General features: G+C 55.5%; 8 protein-coding genes across 8 annotated transcripts; 7 read left to right on the forward strand and 1 right to left on the reverse strand.

Moving 5' to 3' along the window:
* Positions 1 to 328: 328 nt before the first annotated feature.
* On the forward strand, positions 329 to 1,600 carry SETTUDRAFT_166238 (uncharacterized protein). Its single transcript, XM_008033238.1, has one exon. The coding sequence runs from the start codon at positions 544 to 546 to the stop codon at positions 1,210 to 1,212; it is 669 nt and encodes a 222-aa protein (XP_008031429.1). The 5' UTR covers positions 329 to 543; the 3' UTR covers positions 1,213 to 1,600.
* A 139-nt stretch (positions 1,601 to 1,739) lies between these two features.
* On the forward strand, positions 1,740 to 5,651 carry SETTUDRAFT_100222 (uncharacterized protein; the record flags this gene model as incomplete). The annotated part of the gene is made up of 4 exons (XM_008033239.1): positions 1,740 to 3,959; positions 4,008 to 4,307; positions 4,355 to 4,799; positions 4,849 to 5,651. 4 exons carry the CDS (start codon positions 1,740 to 1,742, stop codon positions 5,649 to 5,651), a joined length of 3,768 nt encoding a protein of 1,255 aa, XP_008031430.1.
* A 913-nt stretch (positions 5,652 to 6,564) lies between these two features.
* Positions 6,565 to 10,455, forward strand: SETTUDRAFT_181982 (uncharacterized protein). The gene is made up of 3 exons (XM_008033240.1): positions 6,565 to 9,059; positions 9,110 to 9,716; positions 9,764 to 10,455. Exons 1-3 carry the CDS (start codon positions 6,667 to 6,669, stop codon positions 10,301 to 10,303), a joined length of 3,540 nt encoding a protein of 1,179 aa, XP_008031431.1. The 5' UTR covers positions 6,565 to 6,666; the 3' UTR covers positions 10,304 to 10,455.
* A 327-nt stretch (positions 10,456 to 10,782) lies between these two features.
* Positions 10,783 to 12,130, forward strand: SETTUDRAFT_143856 (uncharacterized protein; the record flags this gene model as incomplete). The annotated part of the gene is made up of 2 exons (XM_008033241.1): positions 10,783 to 11,195; positions 11,283 to 12,130. The coding sequence occupies 2 exons, from the start codon at positions 10,783 to 10,785 to the stop codon at positions 11,710 to 11,712; spliced, it is 843 nt and encodes a 280-aa protein (XP_008031432.1). The 3' UTR covers positions 11,713 to 12,130.
* A 317-nt stretch (positions 12,131 to 12,447) lies between these two features.
* Positions 12,448 to 13,145, reverse strand: SETTUDRAFT_166241 (uncharacterized protein; the record flags this gene model as incomplete). Its single annotated transcript, XM_008033242.1, has 1 exon — positions 12,448 to 13,145. A coding segment is annotated over one exon (177 nt), but the record flags the coding sequence as incomplete, so codon positions are not given.
* A 68-nt stretch (positions 13,146 to 13,213) lies between these two features.
* SETTUDRAFT_24332 (uncharacterized protein) lies at positions 13,214 to 14,681 on the forward strand (the record flags this gene model as incomplete). Its single annotated transcript, XM_008032980.1, has 8 exons — positions 13,214 to 13,225; positions 13,398 to 13,405; positions 13,472 to 13,518; positions 13,605 to 13,624; positions 13,681 to 13,692; positions 13,788 to 14,062; positions 14,146 to 14,233; positions 14,307 to 14,681. The coding sequence occupies 8 exons, from the start codon at positions 13,214 to 13,216 to the stop codon at positions 14,679 to 14,681; spliced, it is 837 nt and encodes a 278-aa protein (XP_008031171.1).
* An 823-nt stretch (positions 14,682 to 15,504) lies between these two features.
* Positions 15,505 to 16,800, forward strand: SETTUDRAFT_44703 (uncharacterized protein; the record flags this gene model as incomplete). The annotated part of the gene is made up of 1 exon (XM_008033102.1): positions 15,505 to 16,800. The coding sequence occupies one exon, from the start codon at positions 15,505 to 15,507 to the stop codon at positions 16,378 to 16,380; it is 876 nt and encodes a 291-aa protein (XP_008031293.1). The 3' UTR covers positions 16,381 to 16,800.
* A 1,161-nt stretch (positions 16,801 to 17,961) lies between these two features.
* Positions 17,962 to 19,215, forward strand: SETTUDRAFT_24334 (uncharacterized protein; the record flags this gene model as incomplete). The annotated part of the gene is made up of 1 exon (XM_008032981.1): positions 17,962 to 19,215. One exon carries the CDS (start codon positions 17,962 to 17,964, stop codon positions 19,213 to 19,215), a length of 1,254 nt encoding a protein of 417 aa, XP_008031172.1.
* Positions 19,216 to 20,606: the final 1,391 nt, after the last annotated feature.

Raw genomic sequence — 20,606 nt, forward strand, 5'->3', positions numbered from 1 at the left:
ATTGTAACGATAGATACAGACAAATCGTACAGCTACTCAGCTCAAAGGTGGGAGTTGCGCCAAGAAGAGTTATGCCGAAGCGCCGAGATTAGCGTGGGACAAAACTTTTGTGAGGCACCTCCGTACCTGGGGCCAAGTGCACGCTAGGCGGCGGCTGTCGGGCGAGCCCAGGCCTCGTCGTCACACTCACATGCCGCCATTCCAAGGCGGAGGTCCATGAGTACGACATGGGGGCCAGCTGTGGCTGGGCGTCGGCTGCCCAATTTCTGCTGCATATATACGATCTTCTTGTTGTTCGAGCACTGCTGCATGATCCCCCCCGGCCTCTCCCACTCTCCGGCTCCCTCTTTTGTGCGGCTACAGAGCGCCTTTGGCCGTGGTACCAGTACGCTCTGCTCTGTTCGCGTCCTCGATCACCATCGCACAACCCCACGGTGATCGGCTTTCCCCACGAATCACATTGCGATCGCAATCGAAGCTTCTCGCTCACCGAGCCTCGTCGCTCCCAGCAGACTCTCGCGCGAGCACCCACAACCCGGCGCCATGTGTCTTGTCAAAGTCAAACAGGAAGAGGACTATGTAGTCCCGTACCGCGTCGTGCAGCGCCACCGCTCTCCGTCTCGTCGCCGTGTATCGCGCCATTCGCGCGACATTGAGCGCCGCTACTCGCGCGCAGAGGTAGTGCACGAATCCCCACGGCCCTCAGCATCCTACGTGGCGGTGCCGTCGCCAAAACCTCTCCAGATTCCGGCACCGCAGCCAGCGCCTGTGTTTGTGCAGCCTCCTCCGCCTCCGCCTGCGCCCATGCCTGCTCCTCCCCCGCCGCCAAGCCATGTCTCGTCTCACCATACCTCGTACCACGGCGGCGGCGGCGGCGCGCACTACGTCGAGGTCTCTCCGCACTCTAGCATCAGCTCCCGCTCGTCTAGTCTCGGCCGCAGTGAATATGTCTACAGGGAGCACGAGGTCCGGCGCGAGCGCCAACGCGCCTACAGCCCCGACAGCCCTCGCTACGAGCACTACCGATACGTCGAGCCGGCGTCGAGCGAGAGCGACCACTTTGAGCGCTACCAGAGGAGAGACCGCAGCAGGCCGCGCAGCCGCAGTCGGTCTGGCTACGACGACGCACGCGGAGGAGGCTACAGAGAGACCAACACAAGGGTGTCGGTCAGGGACACGGACGGGGGCCGGAGGGCCAACTACGGCCGGTGATCACCGGTACCTTGGCAGGGCCTTTGGAAAGAAAGCTATCATGTTTGTATATGACGTCGGGTACTGAGCGCGTCTCTCTATGCTTTTGTAGCCGCGGTTTGCGGCGTCTTTGCGGATTCTTTACGTGTATAGCCTCTGTAACGTGTAATGACATGCGCGAGTTGGTTGCAACGCTGAGTGGCTGTGAGGTCATGGCTTGGGCGGTTCCTGGACGACAGCTGTAGACGCGCGACCGTCGTCACGCCGCCACACTTATGTCAGAGTCGAGTATCTGGCCCAAATATGCTCTTGTGGTAGATGCACTTCCGAGTGCCGGTGCAAGCGGTGTTTAGGGAAGCCTTGGGCACCAGCGGAGCGGTTTCGCATCCAGCGGCGCAACCAACATTCATACCAACATTATTCGTCCAACACGTTGCCGTGCCACGACTGCCAATCTTCCCGCGCAAGCCTCACCCAAACTGCACGGAGAAGCGGGACATGACTGCAGCGCCCGCCGAGCCGTTTGTCGCACTCGCCTACCCCCGACAATGTCCATCCGCGTCCTAATCAAAGACTACCCGCACCGCGCAATCGCCCTCGCTACCTCGACCCACGCCCTCGTCCTCCGACACAGCTCGTCCACCACCGAGCACAATGGGAACCCAAACGCCTCGTCGACGTCGCTGGGAAGCAATGGTGCCGGCGTCGCGCGCTGCATGGTCGAGTTTACACGCCTGGACGAAATCGACCTGGACGACTACCGTGCCATAAACTCGGTCAATGTGTACGGGACGCTTGGGCTCATTACCGTAAACAACGACGTCTTCCTGGTCGTGGTCAACAGCGCAAGCAAGGTTGCGACCGTACGGCCTGGCGAGACGGTGCAAAGGATCAACTCGGTCGGCTTCTATTGCTTGACCAGCACGACCTACGACACGCTGCTCAACGACGAAGTCAATCCATACCCCACAGACACGATAGACGATGAAGGATACGAAATGGGCTTTGGGGGGCGGAAGGAGCAGTCCCCAATGGAACACCCGTGTCTGGCACTCAAGAAGATTCTCAGCAGCGGCACATTTTACTACAGCTCAGACTTTGATCTCACCAGGCGGGTGCAGGATCGTACGACCGACGCTGCTACCGTATCCATCGACAGCCTGGATGCTGGGTTCCTGTGGAATTCATACATGATACAACCCCTGGTCGACTTCAGGAGTAGGCTTGCGCCTAGGGACAAGGAGGCGCTGGACGCATCGGGAATCCTGACATCTGCGATTCGGGGTTTCGCGCTGACGATTACGGTTCCCAAGGCCTCGGCGCCCATCAGAGTCCAGGACTCAGGCATACCGTCTTCCATGACCCTTATTTCCAGACTGTCGTGCAAAAGGGCTGGGACCAGGTTCAACTCGCGAGGCATCGACGACGATGGAAACGTTGCCAACTTTGTTGAGACGGAAACAATCTACTGGGCCCCATCAGGAGCGTGCTTCTCGTACGTACAGGTGCGAGGAAGTGTACCCATCTTTTGGGAGCAACAGGCTGGCATTTTGCCTGGACAGCAGAAGATTACCATTACGCGATCTCCAGAAGCCACCCAACCAGCTTTTGATAAGCACTTTGACAACTTGGAGCTGAGCTACGGTACAATACACGTGGTCAATCTGCTGAGTAACGAAAAGCAAAATGAGCTGGAGTTGTCACATAGATATCGTGGCCACATTCGAAGCAGCCCGTTGAACCACGGAGGTGACTCTGCTGAACGTCAACACGATCTCATCAAGCTCACAGAATACGATTTTCATGCCGAGACACGCGGACCAGGCGGCTATGAGATGGCTAGCATGATTGCGCAATGGATCCATGATTCCGCAGAAAGCTTTGGATATTACCTGTCCGAAGAGGTCGAAGAGAAGACTCGGCACAACGGACAAGACTATCTTGTTCGTCGGTCAATGACCATACTACAGCAAGAAGGAATCTTTCGAACAAACTGCCTCGACTGTCTCGATCGGACGAATCTCGTGCAAACCATCATCAGCAAGATGGCCTTGGAGCTATTTCTGAGCCACAAGGGCCTTCGAGGCACGCAAGACTTCTGGGCTAGGCACTCGAGTATGTGGGCGGATAACGGTGATGCGCTTTCCAAGATATACGCAGGCACTGGAGCGCTAAAATCCTCATTTACGCGATCGGGAAAGATGTCGTTGGCAGGTGCTCTCGCAGATGCTCGGAAAAGCGCTACGCGAATGTACATTAACAACTTTGCGGACAAGGGCCGACAGAACACGATCGACATGCTTCTTGGTCGACTTATTGGTCAAGTCCCGGTACACCTGTACGATCCCATCAACGACTTTGTTGTCGCAGAGCTCGCAAGGCGGTCTACAGAATATTCAGAAACCGAGATGATCAACATCCTGGTTGGCACGTTCAATTTGAACGGAAAGACGGACGGCATCAGGAGTGATCTCTCGCCGTGGCTATGTCCAGACGTCGATGCTTCACAGCAGTGTCCTGAGATAGTGGCCGTGGGGTTCCAGGAAATCGTCGAGTTGAGTCCACAGCAAATCATGTCTACAGACCCAGACCGGCGCGTAGCGTGGGAAGAAGCTGTGAGGGCGTGTCTAAACCGGAATTCTGAAAAACATGGCAAGGATGAGTATGTCATGCTCAGAGGCGGGCAGCTGGTCGGAGCGAGCTTGTCCGTCTTTGTTCGGTCAGACTGTTTGAAGCACATCAAAAATGTTGAGGGTGCTTTGAAAAAGGTACGAAACACGTGCAGCCGTTGATACAACTACTGACCGTCCTCTTAGACCGGCATGTCTGGTATGGCTGGCAACAAGGGCGCGGTGGCGATCCGTTTCGAGTATGCCAATACCTCGATCTGCCTTGTCACTGCACATCTTGCAGCTGGGTTCGCCAACTACGAAGAACGAAACCGCGACTACAAGACCATCAGCCACGGTCTGCGATTTCAGCGAAACCGGGCAATCGAAGACCATGACACCGTGATATGGCTCGGCGATTTCAACTACCGGATTGGCCTGAGCAACGAAAAGGTGCAAAAGCTGTGTTATGTCGGCGACCTTGAGACTTTGTACGAAAACGACCAGGTAGGTTTACAGGTTCTATTGGAGTAATGAGTGCTGACATGCATTAGCTCAATCTGCAGATGGTTGCAGGGTTAACCTTTCCCTACTACTCCGAGGCTCGCATCACCTTCCCACCTACATACAAGTATGACCTCAACACTGATCGGTATGACACGTCGGAAAAAGCGCGCATACCGGCGTGGTGCGATCGAGTCCTACGCAAGGGTGACAACATCCGCCAGATACACTACAGTGATGCGCCGCTCAAGTTCTCCGATCACCGACCAGTGTATGCCACATTTCAAGTTCTGGTGCAGAGAGTAGACGAAAAGAAGAAAGAGGCCTTGAAAGAGGCTCTGTATAAACAAAGAAGAGAAGTTGTTGGCGACACCAGGGCAGCTGGCCGTCTAGGCGAAGATGAAACCGACGATGAAGATTTGCTTGGATATGACAGCATAGAGCCAGGACTACCGCCTGCAAGCTCAGATCGGAGGAAATGGTGGCTTGACAACGGTACTTATCTTTTCGTTCCTGCTGTAGCCTGGATGCTCATTTTCCAAAGGTCTCCCAGCTAAAGCGCGCGTCCAACCGCCGTCCAACGACGTTGTTCCCAATCCGAACCGGCCCAGCAACCCCTTTACCCCTAGCTCTGAACCAGAATGGGTGAACGTCAAACAAGCACAGGCTGGCCGAAGACCGGAGCCACCACCAGCGCGTGGTTCGCAAAGAGCACGCACTGTCGATTTTGGCGCCACGGGCTCGTCGACAAGCTTACCAGGAACGCAGAAGCCAATGGCCCGTAAGATGATTGCACCACCGTATCCAGGCCATGCACAACAAATCGTCAGCTCAGACGGGTCACGAGACTCGTCAACTGAACTCCGGCGTGCTGGGTCAAGCGCCTCGACTCACTCTCTGCCTAGTTTGCCATACCGCGCTTCCAACACCTTAGCACAAGGCCAGCCTTCCAGCAGCAGTAACAGAACGCAGGTCCTCCGCAAGCCGGCACCACCCCCGATCCCAAACAAGAAACCCGCTCTCCTCACAAAAACATCGTCTCCGCGTACATCTCCGGCCCCGCCGCTTCAAAGATACCGCGACGATCCATCCATGGAGGAATCGAGAGCGCAACCCCCACCACCAGCGAAACGTTCCATGGCTCCTCCCCCTAATCTGACGCGGAAACCAGTGCAGAATCTGATTGACGCCGATGATGATTTTCACAAGCCAGCTTTGCCTCCGCGCACAAATACCAATGGAGGTGCACGTAGTGGTGGTGGTGGCGGTGGACGCAGCTTGATGGATGATGAGCCGGACGACATGCAGAATATGAGAGACTGGGAGGTGCTCAGGCCTGGGCGATGAAGGAAGCTGGGGCGGTGGAGTAGAGAAGGATAATTGAAATGAAATACCAGTTTGAAAAATCAAGCCAGCGTTGAACTCGACATAACACAGACAATCTACAGTGCAAGATGCCCTCAAGCTGGCAGGATTTGTGGGAACGAAGGGTCCCCATGTATGGCGAAGTGGCTACGCGGTGCATAAGCGCCACCAGCCACCAGCCACAGCCACCGAAGTGGAAGCATGGGACGGCGTCATTAGGCGGATGCGGGTGTGTAGCGGGTGCCACTCAGGTACAGAAAGCTGCTCGCATGCGCCCGCCGACGGTGGGGATGATGGGCGTCTCGGGGTTGTTGTCATATCGCAGGAAGAGCTCCTCGTCGGGGCGGCCCTGCTTGCGCCCGTCCATGGCTGGATGAATATGCGATTGTGTGGATTTGCAGCGCTGGATCCTGGATCGCCGGCGATGGCAGGAGTAGGCTTCTTCGCTGGCTACGGGCGCGGGCCGTGTGACGTGCGCAGGAAGCGGTACGGGGGGCAGGCAGAGGGAGTGCCTGTACGCCTGGTGATGGCGGCGGTGGTGGTGGCGGGGTAGTGGCTAGTGGCGTGTGGCTTGTGTCTGAAACCTGAAGTGACGCTGCGACGCGAGTGAGATGCATCAGCAGTTGCACGCAACCCACTGGACCAGGCAAGTTTTATAGGAGACGGACGGAGACGACGGCAGACACGCGCCCCCCCTTCTGCCTGTGCCCTACGCGATGCTGCTGACTTACGTCGCCTGTCCCCCCCCCCATAGCCTTGCGCTTCCCGCGAGTTGGGCTGCGGCGGGTCGTCCTATAGAGACCCCCCCGGGGGCTTGGGAGGCGGCTCGAGCCTGTCATTGGGCGGCTCGAGCATTTACGCGCTGCGGCCGGATTGGAGACCGCTGGTCACACTTGGCCCCCTGAGGATACAGAAGGGGCGCGATGGCAAGAGCCCGCCCCCGCGAACAGACTCGGCCGGCAGCTCAAGCCAGCCTGCCTTTTCGCGCCCGCCCCCTATGCCGTCATTCCCTGCCCCGCCCTCGAGTCCGCCCACTGCTCCCCTGCCCTACCCCGACAACGACCGGCCGCCCAACGTCCTGGGCACAGGGCGATATACGCCGCTCAGCGAGAGGGAGCAACGGAGCGCCAACAGGACACCTGAGGGAAGAGAGCAACCGAGGAGGGGGTCGAATGCGACAGGGCCGAGTCCCACCTCGCCCGGCCAGCGCGCTCGCTTTGATGCCAACGACCCAAACAGGCCGACGCTCAGTGGCTACGGCGGCAGACACGCCGACGGGACAGTCCAGCCTTCGAGGCTGGCGGAGCGAAGAGGCACTGCGCCAAAGCCCCTACCGGATTCCCCGGGGCCAGAGACGCCCGACAAGGAGGGTCTCTTCCAAAAGGCACCGCAGAGGAAGGGCAGCGCAGATGTGGCCGCCCATAACCCATATCCCGAATACCACCAGCAGTACTTTCCTCCCCCAAGCGGACAATCGTCCAGCCAAGCCAGCCAGAACAATGTCGTATACACAGGCCCCAACCAGGACGAGCCTGCGCTCAAGGTTCCCACACCCGTGGGCGTCAATCGCCTGAGCTCTACGGCTTCAACCTCGACAGTAAGGGCGCAGCGCGGCTCTCCTCCGCCCCCAGAGACACCCATTCTTCCTCCCTCTGGTGGGGGCATTGAAGCGCGCTTTGCTGCGGCCGGCATCGCCGGAACTTCGACACTGACAAATCTCCAAGCGCAGAGTGCTCAGAATGCTGCGGCTGCTCAGCGAAACCAAGTCTATGCAAACCAACAGCCCCGCCTCACCCTTGGAACATCACAGTCCAGCCAGCAGCAGCCTCCAAGAAGGCCATGGACTCCCACCGAGCACCCGGGCAACATGCCGCATGGCCCGCCAGCAGTATACCAAGGCATGGACCAAATGCCTTCTTCAGGCACCCCTCCTCAAGGCCCTCTTCCGCAAGCGCCAAACACACGCTTCTCGCCTCCTCCTGCAAATGCAGCGCAGACAAATGCACACCCGGAGCATTCGTTGAACCATGATATGGGTCGTATGAACTTGAACGAGGAGCCACCGCCGGCCTACTCGAGTATAACAACACCAGCGGCTGGTCAGACCCAGAGCTATCCTAATGAGAAAGGACAACAGCCGGCTGTTCAAGGAGTGGCGCTGTCTGACCCCAATCAGGGCCACCCTGCATTTGCAAACGATGCGCGCCCGCAGGCTGGGCCATCGCAACCTGCTGCTGTGGTGGCACCGACGCCCACACAGAATCAGTTTCCGCCACAGATACAAACAGCTCAAACGGCGCAGCCAGCTCACACTCCAAGCCCAGCTCCAGCCCAAGGGCCAGGGCCAGGGCCAGCATCTCCCCCACCGCTGCCTGAGGGCTGGATAGCACACCTGGACCCCAACTCTGGCCAGTATTACTACATCCATCTTCCCACACAATCCACGCAATGGGAGTTCCCCAAGGGGCCTACGCCTCTCAACCTGAACGAGCCCATGTCGCCTACAGGCACATTTGTTGGTGGCCCTTTGGCATCCCCGTCTTTTGGCAAAACTCCCATGGCGTCACCCGGCTTTGCTCCCCAGACAGCTACATTCCCTGGAGACTTTGGCATGGCTCCTCTTGCAACTCCAACCACTACAGGCTTCACGGGTCCACCTCCTATGGCAGGCGTGGATCAATACAAGGTCGCTCCTACCAATGGTGTATACTTTGGACCGTATCTTCGATACACAAACATGGATATTGAACGGGGTCTGTGGCTGGGATCGATTCTTCTCATCACCAATACCCCTCATCCGCCCACGATCCACATTCACCAAAGTACAGATCTATCACCAAACCCACGCCAGCTCAAGGCCAATCCCATTTACACACATCAGACATGGATCTTCTATCGATACGATATTGATTTGAAGATGGAGGACGACCGTCCAGCCAAGTGGACCTACGCCATCACTTCCCACTTGGGATGTACTCGGTTCGAGTTCCTGGTGGCGGGGCGGCACGAGACGAGTTGGCGCTTCATTGCTCACTCTGGTAACGACTTTGCGCTCAATGTCAACGCCAACGAAAGAGCCAAGCTCGGTGGTGTGGGCTTGATGTGGAAGGATATTCTGCAGAAGAACGCCGAATGCGGCGGCTTCCACGTACAACTGGGTCTGGGTGGTCAGATCTATGCTGATCGTCTGTGGAAAGAACTTCCGCTGCTGAAGCAATGGACAGCAACAAGTGGCAAAGAGGTTCGAAAGAACGCTCAATGGACTGCAAAGCACGAAGAGGATGTTTGCCATGCATACTTCCACTATTACACCAGCCACTTTGATCAGCCACATCTCAGGGAGGCCTTTGCGCAAATACCCCACATTCTGGCGCTCGATGACCACGACATGTAAGCTTTTGTGGTATTGTTTCGGAGGACTAGACGCTAACAGCATGCAGCTTTGACGGCTTTGGGTCATATCCCGAATACATGCAGTTCTCCAACATGTTCAAGAACATTGGAAGATTGGGTATCGAGATGTACCTGCTCTTCCAGCACCACACAACGCTGGAGATACTTCGCAATGTCAACAACGACATGGACCTCTTCACGATTACGGGTACAGGCTGGCACTTTATCAAGTATCTAGGTCCTTGTGTCACGGTAGTCGGGCCCGACTGCCGGTCCGAACGTAACCCGCACCAAGTCATGGCGGGACCGACGTATCAGGGCATCTTCCCCAAGGTTGCAACACTGCCACCCAGCGTGCAGCATTGCATCTGGATGATTCCTGTTCCGATTGTGTATCCTCGGCTTGAGTCTGTGGAGCATCTCGCCCACTCGATGGCTACGGGCAAGAAGGCCGTTACCGGCACTTTCAACATGCTTGGAAAGGTGACGGCCGGTGTTGCTGGCGTTGTCGGTGCCAAGGGCGTTGTCGGCGATGGGTTCAACTCGGTCAAGAAGGCGATTGGCAAGTCTGGACTGATGAGTGGTGTCTTGAGTCCTTTTGGAGAGATTGATCTGCTGGATGAGCTGAGAGATCAGTGGACGCATGATTCAAAGGTTAGTCATGTTGACGCAACTCCAAACCGTATACTAACAGATGGCAGGACCTTGAGCGGACGTATCTGATTCGAACACTACAAGGCATCGCGCACAACAAGTCGTTACGAATGACGTTCTTTTCTGGTGGCGTCGACTGTTGTGGTGCTGGACTGGTGCATGATCCGTCAAGACCGCAGGACCACAAGACCATGTACCAGATCATCTCGTCTTCAGTGGTGAATGCTCCGCCCAGCAACTACGTCCTGCGGTTGCTGCACAACAACCGTGCGCTGTATGTGCCAACAAACGGACATCGCAGCAACAACCAGCCTTCGGACACCAAGGAAGACATGATGGAGATTTTCACCCAAGACGTCAACGGGCAGCCGCGCGAGTACAAGAGGCTCATGGGCCGTCGCAACTATGTAGCGTGTGTGATATACGATCCGGACGTGGTCAACGGCACGTTTGGGCAGGTTGTGCCCGGTCATGGCGGGGGCAAGCTGAGCTTGGCGGTAGACTTTATGGTGCAGAACGATGGCGGGTACAGTGCGCCGATGAAGTACGGGCCGGTGATTGTACCCAGCGTGGAGTATGGTAGATAGACAGCCGGCTGGTGGGGATGTACTTGTTTCGCTTCTTTGTTGTATTAGCAGTTGGGCATGCATAGCAAGCGTTGTTTTATGTATGCTTTTGGGCTTTTTTTTGGTGGTGTTTGGGAAATTCATTTTTGTGGGTGTCTTTTTTTTTGAAATAGAAAAATGATAGTAAATTGCATGCTGAGCGAAAGTTGGTCGTGCTAGTAGATGAGGAACATGATGATGATAATGCGAGGTGCAAGATGCAAGATGCAAGTTGTCTGCGGGCAATGGGAATAGTATGCCGAATTGGGCAAAATGCGTGCGTGCATGGTGGGCAGGGCTTGGCTGTCCGCGGGCGCGGGCGCAGGCTTTCCAATTTCTCGACGGCCAAAGGCAAATGGCGTTAGCTACATTACAACACCGGCACACACACACACACACACACACACACACACACACACACATACACACACACACACATACACACAATGGCAGCTCGCCCGATGCAAGCGGCAGGACTACCGCGATTCCTTTTGCCGCGGGCACCATGGAGTGGACTCAGGGCGCCGGCGGTAGCGTTTCAGGCGGGAGTAGAAGCACGGCGTCATGGAAGTGTGTGGCCAGGCTCGGATCGTCGTCGTCGCCGCATCGCACCGTCTTCGCACGCCGCTCTCCAAACACAAGCAATACGACGACCATGGCGGGCGGCGGAGTTGCCACAATGGGCAGGCCGTGGGGATTCGTGTGATTATGCGGTGGGCAGGCAGTTTCAGCGCGGCTTCAGGACAACGGCTAGGCAGGCCAAGGACCACCATTTTGATACACTCAAGTTTGTGCAGCGGCTGAAAGAGGAGGGCTTCACCGAGGAGCAGGCCGAGGGCATGATGCGGGTTCTCAGCGATGTGATTGAGGAGAGGTTAGTTTTTTTTGGGGGGGGGGGGTTATTTTTCTGGCTGGCAGGCATGCATGGATAGGGCAGCGGCTGACTGATGGAATGATGCAGCATTCAGAATCTCACTCGCACCATGGTGCTGCGCGAGGACCAGGAAAAGGCTACGTACACGCAAAAGGTGGACTTTGCAAAGCTGCGCTCCGAACTCATGACGGCCGACTCGACGGAATCGAGCGTGACGCGGGCGTCGCATGAGCGGCTCACGAACGAGCTGGCCAAGCTGAACTCGCGGCTGCGCGACGAGATCCAGCGCACGCAGGCGTCTGTCCGGCTGGACCTGAACCTGGAGAAGGGGCGGATCCGCGAGGAGGCCAACGTGCAGGAGCTCAAGCTCAAGGAGACGGACACGCGCATCGAGCAGGAGACGGCCCAGTTGCGCGAGCGGCTCGAGGCCGTCAAGTTCTCGACGTTGCAATGGCTCATGGGCGTGTGCACGGGCACGGCAGCGCTGATGCTGGGCGTGTGGCGACTGTTGATGTGAGGGCTGCCAGAAGGCGCAGAGAAGGGAGAAGGTAGTGCGCGCGCCCGGCTAGACGGGGGCGACGACCAAGAGGCCGGTCAGCAGTCTGGTCTGGGTCCTCGACGACGACGACGACGACACGAGTCGCTTTTCAGGAGAGGACGAGGGCTGCACGGCCTTGTCCTTGCACGCACACACACACACACACACTCACTCACGCACACACAGAGTGCCACCGTGGGTGCATGCACATGGTGCGTATGTATGTGTGTGTGTATGCTTGCTGGGACGGGCAAAGGGGGGCTCTACTAGTAGCGGGCCGCGACGGCACACCTGGGACCGCGCGGACCAGCGGTGGCGGCCTTTTTGGGTAGTGGCATTAGCAAGCTATGGATATGCACATGTGGCACCTGCAGCACGACCACGACGGTGTGGCGGGCCATGACTCTGGAGGGCTGTGGGACGGCGGGTGCAGCCAGCGTGGAGGGCGGCCGCAACTGAGGGCTGTGGATGTATCTGTAGACGTCTGGACGATGCATGTCGCAAGTCGACGCCGTGTACATGGGCGTAGTGTAGTGTACATGGCCGACGCCTAGTAGTAAGCTGGCGCTGGTAAGCACTTGGGCGCAGTTCACGTCGACACGACTCGTGGCGCGCAACAGCTGCCGTCCAAGTTTTCTAGCGGTTTCCAGCGCGCCCTGATTGGCGCCCCACTTTCCACTACATGGCCACGGCACCGCGCCAGCAGCGACGCGGCCTCGCTCGCCGCCTGCCGTCGCCCAGCTGCACCACACAGCGCTGCACCGCCTGCATCTCCGCCGGCGATGCGTAGATAGAGTACCGAGCGATACATGCGAGGTACATGGCAGCTCCGTCGACAGGTACACACACACACACACATGCGGGCTCGGTGCCGGGGCCGGGGCCGGGGCCGGTGAGGTGAGGTGAGGCGAGGCGCTGCGCTGCGCTGCGCTGTGCGGTGCGGTGCGGTGGTGCTCACGTGCCCCCCCCCTTCGCAGTACCCCTCATTGCCAGCTCGTTTGGTCGCCAGTGGGTGTGCAAAGGGGAGGGCGGGCACAAGGCAGCAGTCGCCGCCTCGGACTGACAAACAGCAGCAGCAACAGCAGCAGCAACAGCAACAGCAGCAGCAACAGCAGTCGCAGTCGCCCCAGCGGCTATTAGCAGCAGCAGCAGCGCGCGGATAGGGGGCGGGGGCAAGCCATGCCAGGTGAATGACTGAACAGCTCGTCCACGCGCCCCCATTGGGGGAAGGCGCACACGACGGGGTGGTGTTGTTCGTTGGACGCACGGCCCCTCGAGCGCCTCTTAGGGCAGACGCAGACGCTCGCTTCCTCAAAACAACTTCGACCCTCTTCTGCTCGTTGGTCCACACAAACACCTCAACAACTCCATCCCGCCCACCGTCTATCCTTCCGTAACGCATCTGCACCCACCCCACCTCCCGACAGACACACCACACTTACACATCCTCGCCCGACACCACCGCAGCAACTCAACCACAATGGCGACTGAGGTATGTTCTTGCGTGATTCGCCTCCCCTCCGCCCCCCCCATTGCCTTGCCCACTCCCCGCCGCCGCTGTCCAAACTCCCCCGGCGGCATGCCCCTCTGCGCACCACGCAACCCCCCCCCCCCGATAGCACCCTACGCTGCCAACGCTTGCTAACTCGATGGTCCCCCAACAGCGTGAGAGGTACGGCAGTCGTGTCCTGGCTTGCAAAAAGGCCCCCGCGGTGCACTGAAATTGACGTCGCAACAGCAAGACTTTCCTCGCCCGGCTGTGCGAACAGGCTGAGCGCTACGATGGTAGGTCCCCCCCTCCCTCCCGCGCCGCCCTTTGGCTCGTCGGCCGAAGCCTGCGCAATGCTGACCAAGTGTGTGTTTTTCTGCAGAGATGGTTACGTACATGAAGGTCAGTCGATAAGCCACTTGTCACCCGCTCCGACTCACATGCTGATGGTCTCGCAGGAAGTCGCCAAGGTATGGCCCGACCGCCTCTGCCTGGCCGGGGCTGAGCACGCCGCCAGCACCGGCCGGGCCTGCTCGAGGTGAATGAGTACTGATACGCCCCGCAGGTCGCCGGTGAGCTCACGGTTGACGAGCGCAACCTGTTGTCCGTGGCCTACAAGAACGTGGTCGGCACCCGACGCGCGTCATGGCGCATCATTTCGTCGATCGAGCAGAAGGAGGAGTCCAAGGGCACCGAGAAGCACGTTGGCACCATTCGTGAATACCGCCAGAAGATCGAGACCGAGCTTGAGCAGGTCTGCCAGGATGTGCTCAACGTGCTGGACGACTCGCTCATCCCCAAGGCCGAATCTGGCGAGTCCAAGGTCTTCTACCACAAGATGTGCGTTGCCCCTCCCCTCCCCCCCCGTCGCATGTGCTGCACACGCAACGCAAACTAAAACGCAAACTGACGCCCGCCCACAGGAAGGGAGACTACCACCGCTACCTTGCCGAGTTTGCTTCGGGCGAGAAGCGCAAGGTCGCCGCCACGGCTGCACACGAGGCCTACAAGGTATGACGCAATAATTGCATGCAGCTCACCGGCAAGTCGAACACGAGCTAACCTGAGTCCCCCCCTCCCCCAGACGGCCACGGATGTCGCCCAGACGGAGCTCACACCGACGCACCCCATCCGCCTCGGCCTCGCCCTCAACTTCTCGGTCTTTTACTACGAGATCCTGAACTCGCCCGACCGTGCTTGCCACCTCGCCAAGCAGGCCTTCGATGACGCCATTGCCGAGCTCGACTCGCTCTCTGAGGAGTCGTACCGCGACAGCACGCTCATCATGCAGCTGCTCCGTGACAACCTGACTCTCTGGACGTCGTCGGACGGCAACGAGGGCGAGGGTGCCGCTGCCGACGCACCCAAGGAGGAGACCAAGGCCACCGAGGACGCGGCGGCCGCGTCCGAGGCCAAGACTGAGGAACAGCCACCTGCCGCCCCTGCCCCTGCCGCCTAAGCGCCACTTCCTTCTGCTTCGACCTTGTGTATCCTCAGCCATCGTCATCTGTTTTCGAATAGACGAAGGGGGCCGGTTAGCGAGCGTCCTACGGAGTTGTGCGTGTTCTGTGTGAATTTCAAAAATTGGCTTTGGCAGCAAGCGGTTCGGTACGGTCGTCGAATTCCCCATGACTGAAATGTATTTCCCTTTAAATCTCGTGTATCGCCGGCGCCATCCCATCGAGCACGCAGTGTGTGGTGCAATCCTGCCTCACGGCGGGACGGCAGCACCTTCGGATGCCCCTCTCTGTCTTTGCGAGGGCTTTTGGACTGCTATCGGCGAGACAGGGCTGCGCTCGGTTGCTCGGATGCGACCCTCAATTCCCCCCCATGTTTTCGTTTTGGCAGCCTATAAACACCTCCATCCTATGGCGGACAGAGATGTTTGACGACTCGTTGGTGTGGCCTCGGAGTCAGGACAAGGTTCAATGCGCCTTGCTGAGCAGTACGCAACGCTCTGGCGGGCAAAAAAATGTCACTTATACTGCACTCTTAGCTAGCCTAAGGAATCGTTACTTCAAGATTTTTTTTTCTGCATGCCATGCCGTGATGTCAAGGCTCTAACCACATTTGTCTGTTATGTGTTATACATGGTGTCGATCTGGTGGCTTTGAACGGTCCTTTTCAGGTTTGCCATGAGCCCGGTCCGCAGGCTCGGGCTGCCCCACTACTGGTTATTGGGAAGCCCCGCCCAACTTTTGTCCTGTGTCGCGTCGCATGCAAAGACACGAAGCCAGGCCCTGGAGCAATAATCACCGACTCCAGCCTACAATTTGGTAGAGATGGCCTACACGAAAGACTACTACCGCATTCTCAGCCTCGACAGACCCAGCTGGCGCCCCGCAAAGCAAAGCACGACGACGGCCGACGTGCGACGAGCCTACAAAGCCGCGCTGCTCTCAGCACATCCAGACAAGCAGCAGCAGCAGCAGCAGCGATGCGGCGACGATAATAATGGCAGGACCAAGAGCAAACCCCGATACACGGTCGACGACATTAAAGAAGCATATACGATACTCGCCGACGCCAAGACACGCGCAGACTACGATACTTGGTTCTTGCACAATTACAATGACAATTACAATGACAATTACAATCACAATCACAATCACAATCACAATCGCCGCCAGCGCCATGGCGATACTCTAGGGTGTTGCAGAAGAAATAGTGGCGGCCATGAAGATGATGACGATGACGACGATGCGCACACTTTGTCAAGCGACTTTATCCTCGGTTTGGAAGTACTCGATTTGAGCGAGTTTAGGGTTGTTGAGCAGGATAGAGAGGTGATGGAACATGGTACGTCGATATCGTCAGCGTCAGCGTCTAGTTCCTCGGTGTCAGCATCGGTATCGGCGTCGAATTCAGATTCAGATTCAGAGTCAGAGCCAGAGTCTTTGTCGTCGTTTTTTGCATCGGAGAGAAGAGGAAAGCGAGAAAAAGAAGAGAAGCAGAAACAGCAGCAGCAGCAGACTCGCTGGACGCGCGAGTGTCGCTGCGGCACACACGCCGGATTCAGTATCCTGGAGCAACAACTGGAAGACGCGCTGCAGAGGGGTCGGAATGAGGTCCTGGTCGGATGTCAGGGGTGTAGTTTGTGGGTTCGCGTGGGGTTTGAGGTTGAGGAAGATGTTGAGGAAGATGAGGAAGAGGGGTGAAGGGAGATAGTAGTGCTTCTTCTACTCCTATTTCTACTAGTACCTCTCCTCTTGCCCCCGCCTACCTGCCCTCCTCCTCCTCGAAAGACATTCAACTGGCGCTACCTAGCTATACCACAGTTAGAGGCACTGTTGGAGGGTTTGCGGGGATATGATGCCACTCTCTCCGTTTCTGGATCAGATGCCAGAATCATCGGGCTTTTCCTCTCCTACCACCATTACGTCTACGTCTACGTCTATCTCGACCCCGACTGTCAACATGCAGATCAAGCCGACCGACGCCCATCTCAGGAGGATTCCAGAAGATTCATTGCCCCCTTTGTACATACATACTTACAAGCACACGCAACGCAAAGCCGGTTGCCCGCTATCCCAAGCACCGTATGTGTGTGTTCCTTCCGGTCAGCAAGTCCAACAACAACAACAACAATCCCCCATTGTACACCAGGGGTTTTTTTTATTTTCCATCAGCCTCTCGACATTTCTTCCCCTTTGACGCTCGAGTTTGATCATCAAGCCGACCCATGAATGGATTGATGTATATTATCTTCAGACCATCTGTCTGTCTGTCTGTCTGTCTGTCTGTCTGTCGTGGAAATGCGAAATTGGGAAATTGAGATATTCCTGGAACACACTGGCTACAGATTACTACAACTCTTCCAAAAAAAAAGAAAGAAAACATTTTACATACATACATACCAACATAACCTCCTCCTCCTCCTCCTACTACTACTACTACTACTACTACTACTACTACATACATACATACCACCACCACCACTACCAAGATGCTCCGCAGATCAAAATCCCAAATCTCCCTCGCCACCGCATCTCACGCCACATGCGAATTCGAAAGCAAATACTGCTGCGCGTGTAATCGGCCTGCTCGCCTGCTCGCCTTCGTCAATGCTACGTTGAGGCTTCTGCGCGTCAGGCCGAGACACTACAGGCCGCTTGTCATGTGTGGCTGTGCGTGCCATTGGAATGGTGAGAGGCCGAGGACGTCGTAGTGTGCTTTTGGGGCTTGCGGGTGGATTGGGGACGGGGGTTGGAGGGTTTATTGGGGACTGGGGTTGAAGGATATGGGATTTGTAGGGTAGGGTAGGGTAGGGTAGGGTATGTTTGTTTCACGGTTGAATGGGAAATCAGACAGGTGGTGTTGAATGCGAATTATAAAGCGGGGATTGATATGGTGGGATTGTATCGCCTTTTTGGTTGGATGTGTAGAGGCGATGAATGTGGACTATTTCTTTGCAGATTGTGGGGTTTTTTGGTCTTTGTCGTGATTCTGCTTTTCTCTCATGCCTCCTTCGCAAATCACCTCAGAATTCTTCAGGCCCAGACAACCGTCATGGCGAATACGCACCTCCACTTTCTACTCACCATACATAGCACTCACCAGATGTGAATACGCAAACGCACAACGCCGCTCGCCAAACGGGCCGCCTCACATTCACTTCATGGTCAATACACAATATCTCAACCTTACCTAGCATATAATCTTTTCGTCTTTTTTCCCACTCTCACCTCTACAGCTGAACATTTCCATTACTTCTTGAACGGCTCATCGCCACATCCAACATGTCTCCACCGTCCTCATTCTACAGCACCGACTCGGGCAACCCACCCCATCCACAGCCCACCCTCGTTCGACCCGAGAGAAGCGACTCTCTCCCACAGAAATATGGCCAGCTTCCAGTCATGAATCTCCCGAATATCATGCTCAGCGTGGCCGAAGCGCCCACGGACAATGGCGAGAGCCAGCAATCGCAAGCCGAGTCTGAGTCTGCGGAGCAGCAGAGGTATGCGGCTCTCATGCACTCAATGGATATGATGGAGGGAAGCTACAAGTACGCTGGATTGGGGCTGACGCGCAGAATTCCCGGTAGTGTTGCGCGGGGACGCGCTCTTGCGGCTCGTCGCTTGCGCTCTAGCAAGACGCTACCTTTGTCGCTGCGAGCATGCTACAACGAGACGTCTAGTCCTCCTCCTCCTCCTCCTCATGACGACAATCCCCCGGCTCCAATTGGAAAATGGCACTGCTGCAAGTGTAATTGTAGTCATCAAGTCTACGCCTATCCGCCCGACAACCAGCATCCCATCAGCGTGCTAGCCTGCGAGTGCACGCACAGTTCCTGTGCTAAATGCACGCTCTCGGGACAATTGAAGGCGTTTGTACCCATGGTCGAGCCCGAAGTCGTGCCTTTGACTGAAGACGGGGCGAACACGATTCGCTTCGGCGTCGTGTGTGACGGCTGCGGCGTGTCGTTGCGGGCGGAAAAAGTAGACGGTAGCAGCAGCAACAGCAGTACTACTTTGACTGCAAAAGAAGCCGTAAAGTCCGCGCTCCTCCTCGCACTTCCCAAACGGCTTCGCCGCAGCGAACCCCAGCACGCGTTGCCGCTGAGAAATCTGCGTGCCTCGCGCTCCATGGACAGTCTTCTCGCCGCCTCCCACGCCACTCTTCTCCCCTCCCACGGCGTCCCCAAAACTTCCATTTCAGCACTCAACCTGCGCGCTCTCGCGCTCTCGATGCAAAAAGCACACGGTGCGCAAGCCGCGCTCGTCGCCGTCCGCTTCTCGGGCCGGCCCTGCACGAATTGCGGGCTGCAGACGCACAACGCCGCGTCGCTGTGCTTCCAGATTGTGGATCCGCCTCGCGATTTGTATCATGTGAGGTTTGCGGCGTTGATGGCGGAGCGCCGCGTGGATGGCGACGTGGGGTTTGGCAGTTTGGAGAGGGATAAGGAGAGGGGACATGGTGAGGAGAGTGTGGTGTTGATGGGTGGGAGGGTTGTGCATCCAAATCCCGTGAGGTGTCATCCTGTTGGGTAGGTGTGGGAATTTGGGATCAGAGGGGAGGGAAGGGAGGGAGAAAGAAAGAGAGTGTGGATGCATGTATGGGCGTTGCGTGGGCCTTTAGTTTTAAGTCACTGTTTGGATTCGTTCGCCGTCTTGAACACGCGTATGTCAGAGCACGGAGAAAAAGGTGGCACTGCCGACTACCGAGTGCCAACTGCCAACTGCCGACTTGATATTTTGTACCAGTCACGAGTTTGAATAACGAAGTGTATAGTGTTGATTAGGGTTTAGAGAGGTTCTCATGATCGTCCTCGCTGGGTGAATACACAATTTACCTCTACTACTGTACGACTATAACTTGGTACTTTGATACAACAAACGATGAACTAGCTACATAATCCTCTTCTCCTTTATATATAACTTACTCTATCTAGCCATAACCTTTTATATACTAATTTAGAGCTTTTTCTTTTAGCATTTTTATCTAACAATTTAATATTAATAATGAGTATAAAAAGCTGATTTTTACTAGTTATAGTAAAAAGTAATAGCAACTTAGTTTATTCTTCGCTATAGTAAATTATACACATACAAGGAAGGTGAATAGTTATATAGATATAAAATTCTATTAAAATTCATTCTTCTACGTATAATATATATTGATATTGTTCTATCTATATCTATACTTTACTTTAGTTAGTTTTACTGCTATAATCGTACAAGTAGTTAGAAAAATATATAATTCAAGAAAGGGATATTCTTTTAATTTAAAAAAGCTCCTATAGAGGAAAATAGCAAATAGAAAACTAGTTTGGGTAATCTTTGTATTAGATTACTACTAAAGAAAAGTACTTAAGTAGGTTAGCTATATATACTATAGGCTCTAGGGCTAGTTCTAGTATAGTTACTTATATAATATATAAAATAATTACTAAAGGCGCTTAGTAAAGCTTTATATAGGTGCCTAGTATACCTTTTATATAGGCTACTCTACTATAAAAACTTATAGTAGTAAGTTTTATAGTATAGTAGATTCTATAATACTAGCGCCTATATATAGGCTTAGTGTTAGTTACTACTTATAATTATCAAGCTATTACGCCTTGATTTTCAGCTTTTTAACTATACTACTATAGCTTATTTTATAAGTTATTTTAATTTTTTTTTAAGTACTAAGAGCTTATTTTAGCTTTTATTAGTGGTTATATATTGTTATGGGCGAGAGAGGCCTAACTAACGAGTATGCATTCACCTATTGTACAGAAGAAGAAAGATACAGAAAAGAACTATCTAGAGGGCCCTCCTTTTATAGTTGTTACTCGTACGAACGCTCAGACCTTTAGTTTTCCTCCTTACTTAAGCTTGTTCGTACGTAACGAACCACGTCATTTAGTCACGTGACTAAAGTCATGTGATTCACTGCC

This window comes from Exserohilum turcica, assembly GCF_000359705.1.
Source record: "Exserohilum turcica Et28A unplaced genomic scaffold SETTUscaffold_9, whole genome shotgun sequence".
NCBI lineage: Eukaryota > Fungi > Ascomycota > Dothideomycetes > Pleosporales > Pleosporaceae > Exserohilum > Exserohilum turcicum.